Here is a 23,925-nt window from a genome sequence, read left to right as displayed (position 1 = left end):
CCCATCTCTCCGCACACGACAATCCTGCCATCCCAGAATCGGTCTGGTGAAGTTTTGCTGCACTCTATGTTAAGTATATCCTTTCTTAGATAAGGAGACAAAAATTGCACACAATACTCCAGCTGTGGTCTCACCAAGGATCTGTACAGCTGCAGTAAGGCACCCTTGCTCCTGTATCCATGTCCTATTGCTTTCTGTAACTGCTTGCAGCATCTGCATGCTTGCTTTCGGTGACTGTGTACAATGACACCCACATCCCTGTGCACCTCAACATTTCCCAATCTATCACCATTTAATTAATACTCTGCCATTCTGTTTTTCTGTCTGAAAGAAGATACCGCAGCAACTGGCTAAAATGTTTCATATCTGTTTCTGAAAACCTGCTTCTCGAAGGGAGCCAATTGTAATTCCACCACTGCCATCTCAACTGGAAACAGGTAACAGAACATAACAGAGTTCCAATCACCTAATTTAATGATCTTTAGGAGAATATGAGGAAGAAGGGGTTTTTCATTTTTGCATTTCTAACCTGCAGCAATGAGGGGTCACAAATGGTTGTCGGGCCTGTTGTTTGAGTAACAAATCAAAACAAGCCTGCCAACGCACACTTTATTTATTTAATATTGAACTATTTCATTTTTAGCAGAGGCTGACCTCTAATTTGGCATAGTAGTGTTTTACTTAAACACTGTCAAGAGTGAGCCCTCTGAACGTTAAAAAGCCCTTTAACTGCTGTTGAATGGGTGCAGGATTGTACCATATTGTTCAAGGTGAGACAATGCAGCTCAGTGTTGAAAAAGGCAAGCATTTCTAAGTTCTTTTCAGGTAACCTTCTCCAAAAAGGAAACAATCAGAGTGCTTCCTGATCCAAAATATATGCTCACATTTATTTGGAGCAGTACTTTGGTCACTTGTAAATCAATAAAAAAATGCCTATGAAAGTGTTCTGCTGTAAATAAGCAATTCGGGTAGCTTTCTGAAAATTACCAATTCATTCAATATCACTTGAGCTGTTCCCATTTGCAACATCTGGCTTCTTGATATGATCAACTGATAAAATATCATTGGTCATAAAGCTTGCCTTTGCTAAAATAAATAATTAGTTTACTTGCTCCCCAAACAAGCACCTTGTAGATTGACCATCATTAAAAAGTTGAAAGCATCCAAAAAGCCGATTCTTTAAATGAAAAAGGACTAAATTATTTGTTCTTCATTTCAAATTTTAGTTTTAAACCTCTCCTTTACTTTTATTGGGATACAGCAACCCTCCAAAGCCTAACATAATTTGGAAGACCAGTCAGACTGTAATTGTACTGTTGCCTTCACGGTGAACCCAATCACATTCTGGGTCAATGTCCACACGTTAGTGCAATTCATAGTGATCAAGCACCAACAATATTCTAATCTTTACTCTTGTTAGCTCAGAGTCATAGTGACCGATTATAGCACTCTAACATCATTCCAGCAAAAATCAGTTAGCTCAGCATAATGTAGTGACTGGAAATGGAACTTTCCAGATCTGTTGATTCAGTTGCACATTAGCTTGATATTTTTTCAGTTTACGCAGCTAGAATGTACACCAAGCTGCAAGACTCTGCACGTCAGATTCAATGGCATCAATACATAATTGTTCTTGATTGACTAGTGCATAATACAGTACAAATACTTGTACTCAGCTTTAAGAAAAAGCCCTTAGACAAGCGTTTAGACTGTACACTGGTAACATATGATATTATTTCCAATCCTGTCCTTTTATTCATCCTGTTCCTCTACAAAATCTAAAACCGTGTTTGAATTTAACTCTGACCAGTAGGATAAATTTATCCTTCCAAATAATTTATAAAATCATAAATAAAATAAGCTCTGGACTTTCGTGAATCATGATTGGTTCCTGCATAGATGCAGATAGGTCTGTTATAAGAGGAGAGGTCAGGTGTGTCATTGGTGCCTCTGGTGCTGCTGGAGTTAAGGGAGATAAATATTGGTGCGTGCCCAAACATGGCGTGAAAAATTTATGCTGAGCTCTCATAGCAATTGCAAGCAATCGCTGCGTGAAGGTGTGCACCATTTTACCATGTTTTCATATTCTTATCTTGTTTCTCCCCTGGTTTCTGGTTGGGCTTATAGAGGCATCAAGTTATGTCTAATGATTGTATGGAGCTAGTTATACTGCTGTCCGGGCTAGTTCTACTGCTGTTCTCATGTCCCTCTCTGTACTCGTGTTTGCTGAACTTTTTTTTGCTTGCTGCTGTATCATTTTGTGATTTTGTTGCGTTGTCAAAATGCAAAACCTTAAATATACTTTTAAAAATATAGGCTTGGGAGGCTGAATGTAGTTAACTAGCATGTGTATCCCTTCTGCAAATGTACTTATTATTGACATCGTTTGGCAGCCGAAAGCTGTCCTACTAGAATATGGAAATGGCATTCAGGTGTAGTAATGGATGCTCACACTGGAAGTTAAAATCACTGTTTGCGCAGAACTTGAGAGACCATCATGGGAATACTTAATACCAAATGCACAAGTGCTCAATTTCTTAACACTATGATTTTTAGCTACGTTGCACACAAAGAGCAAAGCCAAATTTTCAAAGCAAACCCAAAGGTGTTTCTTTCAATTTTCAAATGGAGACTCGGAATTAGCCTCCCATAAAGTACAGTTGTCAGCCCAATACTGCAGTCTAAAGAGGTTCAGGCCTCAATACAAGTATCACAAGACCATCTCAAGATACCTGACAAGCTTGTTTAAAAAATGATTTCTGAGATTAATGACTGGAAAATTAACACTACTTTGATTTCTATTGATGTTGAATTCATAGAATAACCATAATGTAGAACACATTAGTGACTTTAACCCATTTAATTGATAACACAGCGTAGTAGCATTTCTGCACCAAAACAGAGAATGCAGATTGTAATTGTGAAAACATGTTAAAGAACAATATAACGAAAAACTGCAATCAAATTTGGCAGTAATTTATTGTGAATAAACAGAATTAAATATTATCAGTGTCACACGTTGAATGCCAATAAAAGTACCGTTTTGAACTGGCTTTTACAATCAAGAAAGACACGATCCAAGAGAGGGTGGGTGTACTATTTAAATAACATCGTCATAACTGAAGTGGGGGAAAGTTCACACTATGGTTTACACAGCTCCAGCTGGACAAATAATTTAAGAATATTATATCACCTTTATTTTGTTTAATTTAAAGTGCCCAATTCATTTTTTCCAATTATGGAGCAATTTAGAGTGGCCAATCCACCTACCCTGCACATCTTTGGGTTGTGGGGGCGAAACCCATGCAAACACGGGGAGAATGTGCAAACTCCACATGGACAGTCACCTGGGATCTCGGCACCGTGAGGCAGCAGTGTTAACCACTTGCGCCACTGTGCTGCCCCGAATAAATCACCTTTACCTGTCAACTATACAAGTTAACTCACATCACTTGTGAACATATATATAGCCAGACGCCTAGTTTCAGCAAGCTGCTTCTAATATTGCCACATCCAGAAAGTTAGTACTGTTGAATTGGATGGGAAACATATCAGCATTGCAATGAGTTTATTCATTCCTCATTCAAAATGTACTACTTTGAAGAAGCCACACATGAGACAGATCCTTTTCCGAAGAGGACACTCTCTAGCGTGCATGAACATCCTGTGTGGCTACTCACCAGCTTTGGACTAACTGAACGGAAGGTGTGCCAAGTAGCCGGTCTGGGAGAAGATTGATTTCCTTCATAATATTAGAGAGTCTCACAGGCAGCTCTTGCCTCAGAAACATAAAGGAGGTCTTCTCACAGGCATTTGTTGAGCCTAAGTGGATAAGAATGCAACACTGTACTTAAAAGTTTCAACAATTTCCTCCCCATTTATCTTCCCTCCTAAAAATAGCGAGAATCGTGCTGCAATACAGTTCCACTGTGCTGGCAACTCAGTGTTAGCATGCCCGATGTGTGCAACTCATATTCATCCTTACTTGGTGCCCAAACACACACTGGAGGTTATGATTTATTAAGCCACATGTTTAGTCCTACTGCTTCCTCTCCCTTTTATTCTGACTCTTGACCCTCTGTGGAGCTGATTTGATGACATCAGTACGTGGAATACTGACAAATTGATTCATATCTGAAAACACTGAAAATTAAATTCCACTCATGATTTCCAAGAGCGTGACATGTGCACCTGGAAAACACGGGTATCAATGGATACTGCTATGTATTCAGCTTGCACCGAACTTTTTTGCTCAATCTATTAGTATTGTGTTCAGAATCAGAATAACGCAAGATTCAGTATGTATAATGCTGCTTAATTTCTGTGGTTATGTAATGAAGTGGCTATTGGCAGAAAGAGAACTGACAAGACTCCACGTGAAGGAAAAACAGGTTATAACTATAAATTCTGAATTCACCAAATGATCAAGAGATAGTCTTTTCATGGCAGAGAGATCAACAGTACATCTGCCCTGTCTGGCTTCAGCTCCAACACTGAAAACAAAACTAAAACACACCCTGCAGCAAATAGCCTAAAACAAAAGTAAAACGCTGACAGACAGCCCAGCTCCACCCACACTCTGTCATCACTGATAAACACCCATTTCTTAAAGGTAAACACCCATTTCTTAAAGGTACTCTCACATGACAATAATGAAAGTATACCATGTTAGTGTATTGCGTCTTGGGAAAGAGATGCAATTTTTGGTTTAATTGGATACATTCACAAAGACAGTTGCTGAAGAAATGGGAGATTTGTGGCTGCTGGAACCAACAAAAAGAAACGTTGAACTGCAGTCTCAAAGGACAAGTTATATTTCCTCTCTTCTAATGTGTTTGACAAGCCTGATTTAACCAAATGATGGCTAACTCCACATTTCAAATTCTATATTGCAGTCACATCAAGGGGTTTCTGCAAACCAGAGTTGCATGCTGTGAATCTATGCTATTGGCATTCAACATAGACCTTTTGTATGGATACAGATAATGGAAATACCACTTCAGTAGCTTTTGCACACGAGGCATACATCTAGAAGCTGTGCCCTTAGGATTGAACGGATTGTGAAAATACCCAGACAAAGTTCTTAACCCACTTCCAGTTACTGAATACCGGTCAGGCAGCAGTTTGGGGTTCAGTGACCTTGAGCTAAAACAAAAAAGGAACTTGACTATGTTTCACGTTCCTAATTATTATCTAATAGTTTTCTGCCAGGATATGGCGATGTGATATCCTCTACAATCAGATAATCCACTGACATAGGCTCGCAAACAACAACTTTAACTTATGTGATTCCCTTTAACATAGTAAAAGCATTACAAGGCATATGAGTAATGTGCTTCAGCAGATATTTGCAAAATATAACCGAACCGATGGGAATTCATCGTCATTGAACAACTTATGATCCTCTGGAGGAATGCTAACCATCTATCTGATGCTACATTGATGGACTAATAACTGCTGAGCCCAGGTGACAACAAGAAAATATCATATAATTATGACTGCAACTTTGTAAGTTATGTCAACATTACTAGTTCTCTAAACCAAATCCCTATTCTTCGTATCATTAGTATTTATTGTTCTCATAGGAAATATTTGATTCTATTTCCAACTCCCGTTAAGACTACGCAACTGTTGAGACTGGCAGTTATAAAATGTGAGGTGCAGCTAGCATATTATGCCATTTGATTGCCCGTTGCAGTTCATGCTCTCTGTTTGACAAAAGAGTTCATCACATCATTTTGTTTTAGTGCACTCGAGTCAAATTGGCTTCAAATTAGGGCAGCTAATGTGAGAATGTGTCCCTTCACTGGTGAGTCAAGAACTAGGGTTCTTCGTCTCAGAGTAGGAAATTAGTCATTTAAAATTGGGATGAGGAGAAATCCGTCACTCAGTGGATTGTGTATCTTTTGGATTCTGTACTCAAGTGTTGTGGCTAATCAGCCAATGAACATGTTCAAAGAAAAAATTAACGATTTTTAGATACAGAAGGTATCAATGGATATGGGAAAAGTGCAAGAGGATGCAGTTGAGGAACAAGATCAGTCATGCTATGAAAGAAATTACCATAAAAGCTCCTATTTATAACTTAAAACCTCACACGGTTCACTAATATCCTTCAGGAACAAAAATGTACCACCCCTATCTGCTCTGATTACAACTTAACTACAGTCTTGCACTACATGGTTTACTCGTAATGTGGCCTAGGTGGACACTCAGTTGTAAGATGATGGCCTCAGGAAAAAGATTACCAGCATCTGTAATTGTAACATTTTAAGACCTATCCTGCAAGCAAATTTTAAAAAGCTAACACTGGTTGAACATGTGAAGCTGAGTCTGAGGTATGAGGCGCAGTAGAAGAAGTTTGACTCTACATTTCTTGTATTTGTTCATGGAATATGGGTGTTGCTGGCTCGGACAATATCTCATCATGCTATGTGATTCTAGTTCCTCTAACAAAAAGTATTCAGTTTCCAATTCTAAAATTCCTTCCTTCAATATGAAAAGTATCAAAACTAAAACTCTGAAGCCGATTCAATTCTGTGCAGATTGATCCTGTTTTCATGGATTGCAATTCTTGTCATATATAATATTGCACTGAAAGACTCATGCAACACTGCTGAAGTACAATTCTCAACACATGGTCCTTGCGTATTTCCTAGATATTTTGCGATACTTATATCTACTTTACTGGTCAGAATAATTTGAAATACTATTTCATTGTAATATGTTGGAACATTAAGTAAACAGGATTTGTGTAATGATATCAGTTATGACCACAGAATAGCTAGTAAAAATGTTTTATAGGATAACTGATATACTAATGCTCATGTGTTCTTAAACTATACCTAAAATAATTTGTTCTTCCACCTTTTCCCAATCAAATTCATTCTCAATTGTAGTGTAACAACTTGAGGAATATTATACAGTGACCTAATTTCATAGTTTTTTTTTTTAAACTAGATTTTGTTTAACTAGTTTTACCTGTGTAAATTCACTCTATTTGTTTTATGCCAGATAAAACATGAAAACAACTGGTATTTAGAGATTTTCAACACTTCTATTTAATACAAATTGTTGCCACGTTTTTCCATTGGGACCTTAATGTTTCAGATCAGCCATTGCCTCGTCACCATTGCATATTAGCTTTGCATCCATTTTTTAAAAATCTGCTCAATTTGGTACAATCTGTATTAATTTTGTGGGCAGCACGGTAGCACAATTGCTTCACAGCTCCAGGATCCCAGGTTCAATTCCGGCTTGGGTCACTGTCTGTGCGGAGTCTGCACATCCTCCCCGTGTGTGCGTGGGTTTCCTCCGGGTGCTCCGCTTTCCTCCCACAGTCCAAAGATGTGCAGGTTAGGTGGATTGGCCATGATAAATTGCCCTTAAAGTGTCCAAAATTGCCCTTACTGGGTTATGGGGATAGGATGGAGGTGTTGACCTTGGGTAGGGTGCTCTTTCCAATAGCCGGTGCAGACTCGATGAGCCGAATGGCCTCCTTCTGCACTGTAAATTCTATGATTCTATGCTCTTATGGAATGACAGAAGTGACCCCAGGGGTTGAGAAGAGAATTGCTGTTGAACTGCCTACTTCTCTTTCCACTTTTCTGCTCCACTAAAGTATAAAAATAAAATGTTGACAATAAGTCAGAAACATCTATCGTAACACCAAATGCAATTCCATCCTTTATTGTACAAACAAAGCTTGACTGAAAATTCATATCATCACAAAATAGCTCGGGAAGAAGGCCTTTCAACATTTTGAAAAGGGGATAAACTGGATTGCGCTTCAGAGCCAGAATAATAATCTTTATTAGTGTCACAAGTAGGCTTACATTAAGACTGCAATGAAGTGTTGTGAAAATCCCCTATTATAGGCAGAAATGACAACGGCTGAATGATATCCTTCCATGCTGTACCATTCAACAGTTCTAATCCATCTTAGTTTCTCCCATTTCAAGATCCAATTAAGTTATTATTGTTGAACTTCGAGAGTAGGCAAGTAAAGTTACCATCAAAAGTAGTCATTCTTCCTAATGAAAATCAAATAATTTTGTCCACAGGTTACAATGACAGTTGCAGCAGCCTTCACATCAACAAATAATAATAATCTTTATTGTCACAAATAGGCTTACATGAACACTGCAATGAAGCTACTGTGAAAAGCCCCTAGTTGCCACATTCCAGGCCTGTTCGGGTACACAGAGGGAGAATTCAGAATGTCCAAATTACGTAACAGCATGTCTTTCGGGACTTGTGGAAGCTCCGGAGCACCTGGAAGAAACCCATGCAGACACAGAGGTCGAACGTGCACTCTGCAGTGACCCAAACCGGGAATCGAACCTGGGACCCCGAAGCTGTGAAGCAACCATGCTAACCACCGTGTGCCACCCAAATGATGTGGAAATATTCTCTGAATCTTATCAACCTAGGCTGGAAGTTAAATACCAGCATAAAGCAAGCAGAATTCGGACTAAAGAATCAGGGCCAGCCAGTCGCGGTGAATGTTTAAGAGCTTCTTGGCTTTTTTGCGCAGAGATGTGCCACTTCGTTTGGCGCAGGTGCTTTTTTTTAAAAAAAAAATAAACTCATACAGGTCAACTGAAAATGTGGGAACCCGACTTATTTCTTCTCCGATGTGGAATGATAATAATCTTTTATTAGTGTCACAAGTCGGCATACATTAACGCTGCAATGAAGTTACTGAGAGAATTGTTTACAGTGCAGGAGCAGGTCCTGCAGGCTGATGTCACCGCTGCATTTCTTTGCAAGACGACAACAGCCTACCCAAAACGGGCAACTTGGCATTTACACCCGCAGCAATTTCCGAATCCACCCCAAGTGGGAACTTGTCTGGATGGCCCAACACATGAGAAAAGATCCGACGTTCGCGAACAGCGCCGATTTAAAACTTGGCACGGGGACTAAACGAGGAACATCATCCATAGAACATCAGGGCGATAGAGTGACAGACAGGAGTATCACATTTCCATAAACACCCCGCACACAAAAAAACAATAAATTCCATAACATCAGTCTGACTAAATGCCTTCAGATTTAAAAAGAGGGAGGGGGGGTGAGGGGCAGCATTTATTTGCTGTCCCCCTTCGACCAACGTTGATCCACCTCACCGCCGCCAATAACAACAAGACTGATCGCCCCCCGCCCCCGCGAGACAGGGCAGCTCGCAAACAGCCCCACCCCCAATAAATATTAACGCTCACCGAAATCCAAAAACTGCTTAATGGAGAGCGGGGAGGGCGAGAACTTGGAGAAATGGTCGATGTGTTTCGGCACGTTGGCCAAGGCCGTGTTCTTCATCAAAAAGCGGACAAACTTCATGGCTGATCTCCACCCGCCTCAGCCGCGGCCGAGTCCGCAGCGCTCGAGCCGCAATCTGCATAACAGCCGGGCGCGCGGCCAATCAGCGGCCCTCGCCCCGCCCCCTCTCTCTGTCACACGCACGTTGCTGAGACGTCATCGCGTCGAGACGTCAACGTCTCCGGCTCGCTCGCTCGCTCGCGCGCGCGCCTGAGGGGCACGCTTGGGGGGGGGGGGGGGGGGCTTCCTTCATGTTGTTTGTCGGCCCGAGAACAAGTTGTTCTGGTTTTCGAAGCTCCGTCACGCCCAACGGTCCCCCAGCCCTCCCCCGTTCTCTCCTTGGTTTTCTGCACGTCTTTCGCCTCCCATCCCAGAGAATTCCGTACCTGGCTTGGAATTTTTTTAATGATGGGTCAGTCAGGTGAAAACTTAAAAGAGTTTGCAAAAGCTGGAATTTTGAACCAGGGGAGAAAAATGCGCCGTTTTATCAATGAGTCGACGGTGCAGGCTTCCCAGCACGGTGGGGTTGAAGCTTAACGAGATTTAGCCATGGGTTAATTTAAAAACAAAGATGCTGGAAATCTGAAATAGGAATAGAAAATTCGGGGGAAGCTCAGCAGCTCCGGCAGCATCTGTGGAGAGACAAACAAGAGTCGATGTTTCGAGGCTGCAAGACTATTCATTGTTCAGTAACCGAATCCCTACAACACCAGGTTAAAGTCCCAAGAGGTTTGTTTGGAATCACTAGCTATCGGAGCACAGCTCCTTCACTCACCTGAGGGAGGGGCTGCGCTCCGAAGGCTAGTGGTTCCAAACAAACCTGTTGGACTTTAACCTGGTGTAGTAAGACTTCTTACTGTGACCACCCCAGTCCACCCGGCATCTCCACATCAAGAATCCTGACAGTGCTGAAGGAGGTCATTCGGCCCATGAGTCTGCACCGACCCTCTGAAAGAGCACTCCACCCAGCCCCATTCCCCTGTTCTACCCCCGTAACCCGACCGAAACTTATTTAGCGTGGCCAATCCTGTACATTTTTGGACGGTGGGAGGAAACCGGAGCACCTGGAGGAAAACCACGCAGACACGGAGCAAATGGCCTCCACCTGTGCTGCAACCGTTCTGTGATTCTAGGAAATGAATGAATTTACATAGATGATTTGGAGTTGGGGCCAAGGGCAATGTGTCCAAATTTGCAGACGACACTAAGATGAGTGGTAAAGCAAAAAGTGCAGAGGATACTGGAAGTCTGCAGAGGGATTTGGATAGGTTAAGTGAATGGGCTAGGGTCTGTCAGATGGAATACAATGTTGACAAATGTGGGTTATCCATTTTGGTAGGAATAACAGCAAAAGGGATTATTATTTAAATGATAAAATATTAAAACATGCTGCTGTGCAGAGATACCTGGGTGTGCTAGTGCATGAGTTGCAAAACGTTGGTTTACAGGTGCAACAGGTGATTAAGAAGGCAAATGGAATTTTGTCCTTTATTGCTAGAGGGATAGAGTTTAAGACTAGGGAGGTTATGCAGCAATTGTATAAGGTGTTAGTAAGGCCACACCTGGAGTATTGTGTTCAGTTTTGGTCTCCTTACCTGAGAAAGGACTAACTGGCGCTGGAGGGTGTGCAGAGGAGATTCACTCGGTTAATCCCAGAGCTGAAGGGGTTGGATTATGAGGAGAGGTTGAGTAGACTGGGACTGTACTCGTTGGAATTTAGAAGGATGAGGGGGAATCTTATAGAAACATATAAAATTATGAAGGGAATAGATTGGATAGATGTGGGCAGGTTGTTTCCACTGGCGGGTGAAAGCAGAACTAGGGGGCATAGCTTCAAAATAAGGGGAAGTAGATTTAGGACTGAGTTTAGGAGGAACCTCTTCACCCAAAGGATTGTGAATCTATGGAATTCCTTGCCTAGTGAAGCAGTAGAGGCTCCTTCATTAAATGTTTTTAAGATAAAGATAGATAGTTTTTTTAAGAATAAAGGGATTAATGGTTATGGTGTTCGGGCCGGAAAATGGAGCTGAGTCCACAAAAGATCAGTCATGATCTCATTGAATGGTGGAGCAGGCTCGGGCCAGATGGCCTACTCCTGCTCCTAGTTCTTATGTTATTATGTTATGAATGTCCCTTCCCTGACGGTGTTAGAACTACTCGTATCATTTTGGGACTATGTGCTCTAAGATGAGAACTAGCGATTAGAATCATTGAATAGTAACAGCACAGAAAGAGGCCATTCAGCCCATCTCTCACCAAGTGTCACTCCCTGTATGTCGCCCTTAATTTGTTTTTCATCAGATAATGATCCCAGTCCCCTTTGGAAGTCACAGTTGAATCTGCCTCCACTACACTTTTAAACAATACAATCCAGATCCTAGTCACTTACTGTAGAGAGGTTTTCCTCATGCCATCAATGCTTCTTTTGCCAATCACTTGTATCTGTATCCTCTGGTTCTAAATTCTTTCACCTAGTTTCTCCCTATCTACTCTGTCCAGGTCCCTCAAGACTTTGAAGACCTCCCAGGAGAACAGCCCCAGCTGCTCCGGCGGCACGGTGGTTAACTCTGCTATCTCACAGCGCCAGGTACCCATGTTCGATTCCGGCCTTGGATGACTGAGTGGAGTTTACACATTCTCCCCATGTCTGCGTGAGTTTCCTCCGGGTGCTCCGGATTCTTCCCACAGTCCAAAGATGGGCAAGTTAGGTGGATTGGCCATGCTAAGTTGCCCCTTAGTGTCCAGAGATGTACAAGTTAGGTGGGGTTATGGGAATAAAGTGGGGGATTGAAATGAAAATGAAAATCGTTTATTATCACGAGTACGCTTCAATGAAGTTACTGTGAAAAGCCCCTAGTCGCCACATTCTGGCGTCTGGTACGGGAATTGAACCATTGTGCTGGCCTGCCTTGGTCTGCTTTCAAAGCTAGCGATTTAGCCCAGTGTGCTAATTGGGTCAAGGTAAAGTACTCTTTCACATGGTTGGTGTAGACTGGATGGGCCAAATGGCCTCAGTCTGCACTGTAGGAATTCTGTGGTCCTATGCTTTAAGCTATTCATGTAAGTGCAGCTCCTCATGCCTGGAACCATTCTCTTGAAAACGTTCTGCACCAGTTCTAACACCGTCAGGGAAGGGACATTCATAACATAATAACATAAGAACTAGGAGCAGGAGTAGGCCATCTGCAACCGCGGGTTTGCGCTCCTGCCGGGTGGAACCATATTAGAACCACGCTGGCGGGAACTCGGCCGGCCGACCGCGGAGAATCGCCATGAGAGCCTCTTTCAACGGCCCCTGACCATGTGCGCGCAGCTGTCAGCGATTCTCCGGTCGCCTGAGAATCTCGTCCCGGCATCGGACCCGATCGCGGGTCTGCGGCCCAATTCTCCGCCCCCATGCCGAGCACGATTTCGGCGGGGAGGCTTGGAGGACCCCGGCCATGCTTCTATGTTTGAGTTTGATGTCAGGATATGGGCTGAGTGGTTAGTACTCAAGCTGGTCTGCCACATTCTACTCTCCATAAACTTGACAGCTCACGCCAAGTCATTTTCACCTGCCACCCATGTGCTCACGAACCTCGTCCCTCCCTATCACTGTTTCCTCCTCCAGCCCTACACCCCTCTTAGATACCTGGCCTTTTGATTGGATCCCTGGGGCGGGATTCTCCAATAATCGGCGCGATGGCTGGAACCCGGCGCCAAAAACAGCGCAAAGCACTCCGGCGTCGGGCCCCCTGAAACATTGCAAATTCTCCGGCCCGGAATGGGCTCGCAGAGGCTGTCAGCGCTGTGGCTGTAACAGCAAGGACAGGCGCCCAGTGCCACAAGAAGGTCAATGACCTAGTCAGGGCAGCCAGGATGAGTACCACCCCCCCCACATACACCCCCCCCCCCCCCCCCCCCCCACCTCCGATGTGCGGCACAGCCCTAGGTGCAACTGACATGGCTGCACCCGCCCATGCAGGCTGCAGTGTCAGGATGGGTTGTGAACCTCTGCCAACATACACACAACCGTTGGTCCGCATGTATATGTCTGCCTAATACTGTTGCCCTTCATCCCTGCCACCCACCCGCCCTCCACAGAAGCGTGCTTACAACAACCGGGAGTGTGAGAGGACTGGTGGGGGTCCACCTGAACTGCAACCACTCACCATCCATGAGGAGAGGGCCCTGGAACTCGCAGGCTGACCCAAGGACCGGGATGTTGCAGATGCAGAGGTTGGGGGCGCACCACCAAGTGAGACCCCCCACGGCCTGCCCCCCTTATCCCTTTCCCTCATATCCCCCTTCCCCTAAATCCCCCTTCCCCCATATCTCCCTTCTCCCATAACCCCTTCCGCCATATCCCCCTTCCCCATATCCCCCTTCCCCCATAGCCCCCTTCCCCCATATCCCCCTTCCCCCATATCCCCTTCCCCATATCCCCCATAACCCCCTTCCCCCATATTCCCCTTCCCCATATCCCCCTTCCGCCATATCCCCCTTTCCCGATATCCCCCATATCCCCCTTCCCCCACATCCCCCTTCCCCCATATCCCCCTTCACCCATATCCCGCTTGCCCCCAATCCCCGTCTGCCTGTCTAACCATGCATGCTGTATTGTGTATTGAAGGACCACCCTCAGGACGATCCAGGGCGGCCACGAACCAGGGACAGACCCGGCCCATCAGGCATACGACACCCCCAGGACGATCCAGGGCGGCCACGACCCAGGGACAGATCCGGCCCATCAGGCATATAATGCCCCCAGGACGATCCAGGGCGGCCACGAGCAAGGGACAGACCCAGAGCACCAGGGAGACGATGCCCCCATCACGTGCGAGTGCGGCGACGCAGGCGGGCCAGACCCAGCGACGTGGGAGGCAGCCACAGGAACAGGCCCCCGTCGCAGCCGACCCAGGACACCCCTACCCAGGACACCCCTACCCAGGACACACCTACCCGGGACACACCTACCCGGGACACACCTACCCGGGACACACCTACCCGGGACACACCTACCCAGGACACCCCTACCCAGGATACACCTACCCGGGACACACCTACCCAGGATACTGACGCACAGGACACTGACGCACAGGGGACGGATGGACAAGAACGACCACTCCAGGGGACCATGGACTCTGGGTCGGATGAGGAGCACGACACTACGCCACTGCTATCTCCTGCACCCTCCACCATTGCAGAGATACCTCGGTTGGGCACTTTAGCGATGAGGCATCTGGTACACTAACTGGTGCGCACAACACAGCCGTCCCGGTACAGCAGGTGGAGACAAGAGCAGCCGAGGGGCTGGGCGGTCGGAGGGCTGCCCGGCGCAAGCAACCATCTGCCGCGCAGATGGGTCCCAGGTTCCTGGTGTTACCACACCCACCCATAGACCTGATGCAGTCACGGACCAAGGGACGATTGAAGGGGGTGACGGCCGGCTTGCGGCAGCTGCAGACAAAGGTGGAGGAGTCCACCCGCGTGCAGGAGCAGGGAGTGGTGCCGGTCATACGTGCCACCCAGGCCGAAACCATAAGGGTGGCGTCCGCGGTGGAGGCAATGGGGGTGACGGTGTCAGACATGGGGAGCAGTATGCAAGGCCTGGGGCATTCAGTGCAGGCGGCGTCTGTGGCCCAGGACATGGCTGCCCTCTCATAGGAAGCCATGAGCCAGAGCCAGCAGCAGATCGCAGAGGCGCTCAACACCGTGGCCCAGTCTCAGCAGGCAATGGCCCAGTCTTTGCAGGCAGTGGCCCAGTCTCAGCAGGCCATCGCTGAGGGCATCGGCGCCATTGCCCAGGTGCTGGCCGGCATCGCCCAGACACAGACAGGGATGGCCAACTCCCTGAGCTCCATGGCTGCAAACCTGCAGACCCTTGTTGATACCAGGGCGGGCCTCCAGGACTGGCAGCGCCAGGTGTCGGGGGGGGGGGGGCGTCGGATGGTCGGTTCGTTCGCATCCTCGACCCATGTAGAGGCCCGGGGGTCATCGGGCACCCCGAGGGAGGATAAGGTGCTGAGGCCCGTTCCAAGCCCCCCTGTAGGGGAGGCCGCAGAACACCGCGACATCTCGGACTCCGCCCCCCCCCCTTTCTGTCCCAGGTGCATCTGGTGGGCAACGGGCAGGACAGGCTGGCAGCTCGCAATCCCAGTTGCCCAAGCCGCAGCCTGGCCCATCTAGGCCGGGCTGCCCCAGGAAACGGCCGCCAAAGGGATCCCGAGTCACAGGGCAGGAATCACAGGAGTCCACCTCCAGTTCTGCTGTACCGTCTGGGGAACCACCTAGACGTAGTCAAAGGGCCCTTAAGGCCAAACAATTAGGCACTGAGTAAGTTGGCACGGGTGCAGGGCACATATTAGTTATAGGGACTAGGGCACGTTTATGAACTGTTTATTAAAATCACTTTCACACTTACAGAAGCTGCCTTTGTGCTCTGTCCGATGAGTGCGGGGGTGTGGTGTGAGGTGAGCGCCAGTGTGTGTGTGAGGGGTGATAGAACCTCGGCCTCAGGTGAGTGTGCCCCCACCTCCCACCTGTTCGCCCCCGCCATCACCCCGGGCAGACGACGGGACCATGCGCTGCAGTGTCAAGGCCGCATGCAGGGACGGTCCGGGTAGAGCGTGGTATTGTGGCCATGGGTCAGACATTGTCCAACGATGTAGAGCCCAGAGCTCATCGCAGAGCGGGTTGTCATCATCCTCCATGGCCTGCAATAGACACGCTTCCACCGGCGACCGTGTGAGCCCGGCCCGTTGTGCCGCAGGTGGATGTGCAATGGAGGGGTGGTATGCATGCGGGTGGGGTGAGGGTGGTGGGTGGGTGGGGTGAGGGTGGTCGGCAGGTGCGTGGTGTGCAGTCTGTGCCCATACTCGCCGATTCCCACGCCCCCCCCTAGCCCATGAACCAGGCAGCTATCAGCTTGTCACTTGCCCTCTGGCCCAGCCGGTAACGGTGGGCAGCCTCCCGTCCATGTCCAGCCCGTCTGTCCTGACCATGGCCCCCGTCCTCCTCATCTAGGGAGGTGTGTGCCTCGTCTTTCTGCTCCTCCATTTCCCCCCCCCTCTGCCTGCAGCACATCGTCCCTCTGCTGGGCTATGTTGTGCAGGACGCAGCAGACCACAACGATGCAGCCGACCCTATCTGACGGGTACTAGAGGCCCCTCCAGAGCGGTCCAGGCACCTGAAACGCATCTTCAGCAGCCCAAAGCATCTCTCTATCACACCCCTGGTGGCTGCATGGGCATCGTTGTAGCCGATCTCCGCTTCAGTCTGTGGCCTCCGTATAGGCACCATCAGCCACGACCGCAACGGGTAACCCCTGTCGCCCAACAACCAGCCCCTCAGCCGGGAGGGGGCGTCCCTCGTACATGGTGGGGATGAAAGATTGCGCCAATACGAATGAGCCCAGCACACTGCCCGGATACCGGGCGCAGACGTGCAGGATCATCATGCGGTGGTCGCAGAGCACCTGAATGTTCATGGAAAAGGTCCCCTTCCTATTCGTGAACACGGCCCTGTTATCCGCAGGTGGCTGCACGGCGACGTGCATCCCATCGATGCCCTGGACCATGGGCATCCTGGCCGCCGCAGCGAAGCCCGCTGCCTAGGCATCCTGGCTGGCCCAGTCCACAGGGAATTGGATGTAGCGGTCCGCAATGGCATATAGGGCATCTGTCACTGCACGGGTGCACCGATGCCTGCGAGATGCCAGACAGGTCCCCACTCGGCGCCTGGAATGACCCCGTGGCATAAAAGTAACCTTGGCGGCCACGGGAGAGGGTGTCCTCCCCCAGTGCCACACGGTGCCAGGTGTACCATCAGGTGGCAGATATGGGCGACGGTTTCCTGGCTCATCCAGAGTCTCCTCCTGCATGCCAGGTCCGTGAGGTCCTGGTATGACGAGCGGGGCCGGTACACACGGGGCCTCATCGGACGTCTCCGTCGCCGTGGCACCATCACCTCCTCCTCTTCGTCCTGTTGTGCGGGCGGCCCTCCAGCCTGGGCACCTGCCACCTGCCTCCCTGCAGCACTCCCTGCGGCAGCCTCCGGCTCCTCCCTCGCACACTCCTGCTCCCCCAGGACATGTAGAAGTGCGGCTCCCGCGATGGCGGCCAACATCGCTGGGTGATCACCAAGCATAACGGCCTGCGGGGGGTGGGGGGATAGACATGTCATCATTGCCCGTAACCACCCCCCCGCAGCCAGGTGCCATGGGCTGCATGGTCCCGACTGTTGGCCAGGCGGACAACATCCCCAAACACACCCCTCCCCAGCACTCGCCCACCCCTCCCAGGCACTCGCCCTCTCCTCCCCGGCACTTACCCTCCCCCCCCCACCCCGGCACTCGCACTCCCCCATCCCCAGCACTCGCCCCCCCCCCATCCCCGGCACTCGCCCCCCCTCCTCCGCGGTACTCGCCCCCCCCCCTCCGCGGTACTCGCCCCCCCCCCTCCTCCCTGGCACTCGCCCCCCCCCCCCCAACCCTCCTCCCCGGCACCTGGCCTCTCCTCCCCGGCACTCGCCCACCCCTCCCCGGCACTCGCGCTCCCCCCATCTCCCTCCCCGGCACTCGCCCTTTCCTCCCCGGCACTCACCCCCCATCCCCCCTCCCGGCACTCGCCCCCCCCCCCTCCCCGGCACTCGCCCACACCTCCCCGGCACTTGACCTCTCCTCCCTGGCACTCGCGAACCCCCCCTCCGCCTCCTCGGCACTCGCACCCCCGCCCCCCACTCCATCCCGGCACTCGCCCTCTCCTCCCCGGCACTCTCCTCCCCGGCACTCGCCTCTCCACCTCCCCCTCCACCCCCCCACTCCACCCCCCCCACTCCACACAACCCCACCCCACACCCCCCCCACTCCACACACACACCCACTCCACCCCCCCCACTCCACACCTCCCCACTCCACAGACCCCCCACTCCACATCCCCCCACTCCACACCCCACCCCACACTCCACCCCCCCCACTCCACCCCCCCCCACTCCGACCCCACACCCCACTCCACCCTCCCCACTCCACCCCACACCCCCCACCCCCCCCCCCCCCCCCACTCCACACACACACCCCCACTCCACACAGACACACACACCCTCCCCACGAACTGCGGCCGCGCCGTCACTTCTCCTGCGGCCACCCACGCCGAGACCTACCTCCGTGCTGGCCGGCGTCAACTATCCAAACTGGTTGATGCCGTTAAATAGGTGGTTTAATTTACGGCGACATGGTCCGTGGTCACGTCGGCGGGACTTCAGCCCATCCGGCCGGGAGAATTCGGGCTGCCCCGGGGCCCATAGCATTGCGCCGGTCCTCGCCATTCTCCGAGGCGGGCCACACGATTCGCGTTAGCGTGATTTTTGGGGGCCGGAGAATTCGGCGGGGGCGGGATTCACGCCGACCCCCGGCGATTCTCCGACCCGGCGGAGGGTCGGCGATTCCCGCCCCTGATCTTAATTGGACGCCCACTGGCAGCTACACATTCAGTTGCCTCGGCTTGCTAGAGTTCCCACGGGTTAACAATTACGACTTGTGAAGACACATTAGTGCTACTTGAATGACAGCTTACTACTGTAACTAAACTTTAAGTCACTTGAAATGGAATTTGCATTGAGAAGCTTAAATTATTTAAAGTTAAGCTCAATTTTCTTGTTTGCCTAAATAAGGTTGCTGGAAGTTCATAGGTAGTTTCCAAATATGAGTGGGAGACTAGACAAAGTACACAGGAGATAAAATAGAGCCTAATAATTCACAATATTTATGCAATGAGTCTCTACAAGTGCCAAATAAGCACCATGTAATGGACAAAAGCTGCACTTCTACAATTTAAGTAAAATAGGAATAAACAAATAGCTAAAAAGGAGAAGTCACTGAAAGCACACCCCAAAATATTACCGATTGGTGTAGAACTGTTTATCATACCCCACACAGCTTGTTAACTTATCAGCAAGAAGTGTTCTTAATACTGAAAGCTCATCTGTGACACATTGGATATAGACTTTGTACTTGAAGTCACCACGACAGCTGCAGTATTGAACTTGCCAGAGATAGAGCTAAGTGAACCCACAGCTGATAGATCAGATCAAAGGTCTATAGTATATGCCACATCCAGGCGTGAATAATGTGGACTATTCAACAACTGCTGAGAAGAGGACCCACAATCATCCTCAACCTTAATGATGGGGGAGCCTAACACATTAGTACAAAAGTCAAGACTAGTTCCAACCATCCCCAGCCAGAAGTGGCAAGTTGATGATCCCCCAGCTTCACATTATTTTGTCCTGTCATATGAGAATACCTTTAAGAAATGGGTGATTATAAATGGGTGTGTATATAAATATCTGTAGTGAGAGTACCTTTAAGAAATGGTTGTTTACTACTGCAGTGATGTCAGAGACTGGGTGGAGCTGGGCTGTCTGTCAGCTTTTTACTTTTGTTTTTGAGTAGTGTTGGAGCTGAAGCCAGACCAAGCAGGTGTACTGCTGTTCTCTCTGCCATCAAAAGACTATCTCTTGATCATTTGGTGAATTCAGAATTATAAATGTTTTCAGTAGTGACTTTAACCTGATGTGCTTCTGATAAAGGTTTTGTTTTTAAGTCGTATGGATGTTAAAAAGGAAAGCTTAAAGGTTTGCTTAGTGATGTAGGGCGGGATTCTCCGACCTCCCGCCGGGTCGGAGAATCGCCGGGGGGCGGCGTGAATCCCGCCCCCGCCGGCCGCCAAATTCTCCGGCACTGGAGATTCTCTGGCCCGCGATGGGCTGAAGCCCGCTGCTTCTATGCCAGTCCCGCCGGCGTAAATTGAACCAGGTCCCTTACCGGCAGGACCTGGCGGCGCGGGCGGGCTCCAGGGTCCTGGGGGGGTGGGGGGGGGGGGGGGGTGGGCCGATCTGGCCCTGGGGGGTGACCCCACGGTGGCCTGGCCCGTGATCGGGGCCCACCAATCCACGGGCGGGCCTGTGCCGTGGGGGCACTCTTTTCCTACGCGCTGACCATCAGCCTCCGCCATGGCTGACGCGCAGGTGAATCCCCCCCGCGCATGCACGGGGATGACGTCAGCAGCCCTAACGCTCCGAGCATGCACGGACTTGCGCCGGCCGGTGGAGTCCCTTCGGCCTCGGCTGGCGTGGCGCCAAAGGCCTTCCACGCCAGCCGGCGGGGCGACAACCACTCCGGGGCGGGCCAAGTCCCTAAAGGTGCGGAGGATTCCACACCTTTGGGGCAGTCAGATGCCGGAGTGGTTCACGCCACACCGTCCCGCCGGGACCCCCCACCCCGCCAGGTAGGGGAGTATCCCGCCCAAGTTCTTTGGGGGTTGTATTTGAATTAATGGTTGCTAAGACGTTCACTGTATGTTTTAAGAGGTTAACTTGAGTTCATAGAATAAACATTGTTTTGCTTTAAAAAATACTTTTCCATTTCTGCTGTACCACACCTGTAGAGTGGGCCGTGTGCTCCCCATACCACAATCTATTAAAAGTTGTGGGTCAGGTGAACTCCGTGATACACTTTGGGGTTCTTTAATCCCTGGCCCATAACAGTCCTGAGAGTGTTTTCCAAAGCTCACAGACTGTTCTGAGAAGCTGAGATATCTCAGTACTTCCAAGTAAAAGGACACGTTCCTAGTGCTTTCTGACCCTGAAATTCTGATGCATGAGATCTCTCTGAAACACTACCAGACCTAAAGATCTATCTTTCCAATGCTGCCAGATCTTCAGTCCGACATTGCTCCTCTTCATAACTTAAGTATCAAGGGGCCAACAGATTTCTAACATAATGAAAACAAAAATTGCCTTCAGTCTTAATAACTGGGTCTGGTTCACATTCAAAAACTGTACTGATTGCCTGTTTTGGCAAAAGTGTAATTTCCTGTCTCCAAAAATGCTACTGAAAGTCATCTGTCAGGCTTTGCTGTACCCCTAGAGGCAGTACTAATTAATTAATCAATTAATCAATTAATCAATTAATTAACTCTATTTCATCAATTAATTAACTCACAGCATTGACACAAATAACGCAGTCGGTACTGAGAGATACAAAAATCAGGATATTAATCTGTGTCAAACCTGGTACTGTGAACATGGTAGAGATGGTGGTATAGTGGTATTGTTGCTGGGCTAGTAATCCAGGGTAATGTTCTGGGGACCTGGATTCAAAACCCAGCATGGCAGATGGTGAAATTTGATTTGGGAGCCGGTTTAGCTAAATTGGCTAGATAGTTGGTTCGTGATGCAGAGCAAGGCCAGCAGCGAGGGTTCAACTCCCGTACCAGCTGAGGTTATTCATGAATGCCCTGCCTTCTCAACCTTGTTCCTCACCTGTGGTGATCCTCTGGTTAAATCACCACCAGTCAGCTCTCCCCCTCAAAGGGGAAAGCCGCCCATGGTCATCTGGGACTATGGCGACTTTACTGTGATCACGTCATAAAATAGTCTCGATTCTTGTTTTTAAAAAATAAGCTTCCAAAGCAAAGTAAGGCTCTTCTGAGTGGTCAGTGGGTTTACCCAGTTACTGCACCATAAAGAGCAGGTTGGTCCCAGGTTTGACGGAGTGAACTCAGCCTAACCTCGAATGGATCCTATAAATAGCTTTTCATTTTGAGAAGGACTAAATTAACTCTGGTTCCCATTCCAGATTGCCACTCATTCACCCCTGTTAGAAATTTGCACAAGTAGATGCTGGGCAGCGACAGCATCAGGCTTAGCTGTGATGTTACCTATGCTAAAGTATTTTAGCAATTTACTGTTTGCGCGCACATATGAAGCACACCTAATTTGCCATCAATTACACTCCAACTTTGGAAAATCAATAGGCAAAAATATGAATTAAGATGCACAAGTCAAATTATTTTTCATGGATAAATACTAATTTGAAATTATCTGGAAAGATATTCTGTGTAGATGTTAAAGAATCAAATTTATTCACAGCTTATTGTAGAAAATATACAATTAATAACTCATGCACTGAATTACACACCAACCTCACTATGTGATGAGTGTGAAATGCAAATTAAAAGCCCCTTCAAACATGTTAGTGCAGAGGTTTACCGAGTATAGAGGTTGTTGGTTTTTTCTTTAATCCCAATTGCATGGTTTTAGAAATGAAAAATTTAACAAAATCAATGGCACTTCATGAGATTTCTGCTTCAGGCAAGCACTCAATATAAGCAAGTACATTTTGCATTCATCTTTTAATGAATGTTTCAAATACCCAGCAGAGTAATTATGACTTCTGTCATGACAAGTACCTACATGACAATATTATAAATTTTTAAACGTGTAATTTTAAAGAGTACCTTTTAAAATATAAATAAAAGTGGACTTTAAGACAGTTGTGTGGATTAAGCCATCTTATCTCTCAAGGGGACAAAGTTACCTTTTCTGATATTGATACTGTGGTTTCGGCCAGGAGAAAAAGAAAACTCAATCAACAGCTTCATTGTAAAAATGCAAATTTCCTTTGTTAAAATTGCAGGCTTTGGTCACTAACAAACCACAGTTGGGAGAAGACGTCAGACTGTTAATTAAAATACCACAATCCCTTATTTTGGACCATGACTCAACACTGATGTGAGGTAACATGATACAGTGGCCATCTTGGCTCCCTGCTAAAACATAGAAGAAAATTCAAACTACTTTTCAGAGACATCTTCAAAGATGGATAGAATTCCATCAGAGAATCCAACAGGCAAAGCCATCTATCTCTCAGTGAAGTAACAAGCGACAATATATTGAAAGATAAAAAAAGCTTCTCTCTCCCCTAAACTGTTCCATCTCCAAGCCTACCTATGATCTCAACTTCCAGGCAGATCAACTTGAGGAGCCATAGCAACCACTGAGAGATTTCTGCATTTGAGATCTTCCCTTCAGCTAAAGTAACAACTCACCTATGAAACATCGATGAAAACAAATTACTGCGGATGCGGGAATCTGAAGCTAAAACAGAAAATACTGGACAATCTCAGCAGGTCTGACAGCAGCTGTGGAGAAAGAAGGGAGCTAATGTTTCGAGTCTGGATGATTCTTTGTCAAAGCTGTAACATCAGGCCTGCATTGAAATAGAGACTGACTTAAGTTCTGTTTTTATAATTACAGTTTAACCTTAATCTGTATCTAATGTTTCTGCGAGTGTGGGTGAGAAATTACATACTCACTAACTTCTGAGGCAACTGTGGGAAATAAACTAACCATCTTCATTTTTAAAATATAAAAGCCTCATTAACCACAAGGGTGAGAAAACACCCACATCCACATGCATATATATTTGATCACAGGCAAATAAAAGGAAAATTTAGATGCAAAATGCTGCATGCACTGGAAGGCTAATTTTGTTCAATTTAGTGGACAATTTATTTTTGGATTAATACATTTGTTCAGAACAAAAGTTTAAGATAAAAGGTACACGGGCCAAGAAATAAATAAAAAAGTTTTTGTTCAATCTTTAGGAATATTAAACCATGTTTAGTAAACTAATTACAACATTGCATTATTACTTCACTATTTACTGCTGGTATGTAAATCATTTTTTTTCAGAATCTACATGATCTGATAATACAGCATGTTACTTCACTCAAGCAATACAATATGTCACATATAGCATGGGCTCGTAGCCAAATTTCTGCA

General features: G+C 47.8%; 1 protein-coding gene across 2 annotated transcripts in view; it reads right to left on the bottom strand.

The window, feature by feature from the left end:
• Positions 1-9,401, bottom strand: part of LOC140398451 (pyruvate dehydrogenase (acetyl-transferring) kinase isozyme 2, mitochondrial-like) — a 31,206-nt gene extending 21,805 nt beyond the window's left edge. The window contains exons 1-2 of one of the 2 annotated variants that reach the window (XM_072487145.1): positions 9,225-9,401; positions 3,681-3,822 (exon numbers count right to left, since the gene is read on the bottom strand). In XM_072487145.1, the coding sequence (XP_072343246.1) occupies positions 3,681-3,822; positions 9,225-9,342 (260 nt within the window). In that variant the 5' untranslated portion in view covers positions 9,343-9,401. The remainder of the gene's footprint in view (positions 1-3,680; positions 3,823-9,224) is intronic. The other variant, XM_072487144.1, reaches the window with a different exon arrangement.
• Between the last annotated feature and the right edge of the window lie 14,524 nt (positions 9,402-23,925).

Source organism: Scyliorhinus torazame, chromosome 21, assembly GCF_047496885.1.
Source record: "Scyliorhinus torazame isolate Kashiwa2021f chromosome 21, sScyTor2.1, whole genome shotgun sequence".
Classification (NCBI taxonomy): domain Eukaryota; kingdom Metazoa; phylum Chordata; class Chondrichthyes; order Carcharhiniformes; family Scyliorhinidae; genus Scyliorhinus; species Scyliorhinus torazame.
Note: the sequence above shows the minus strand (reverse complement) of the source record. Positions and strands in the feature narration are given on the sequence as shown.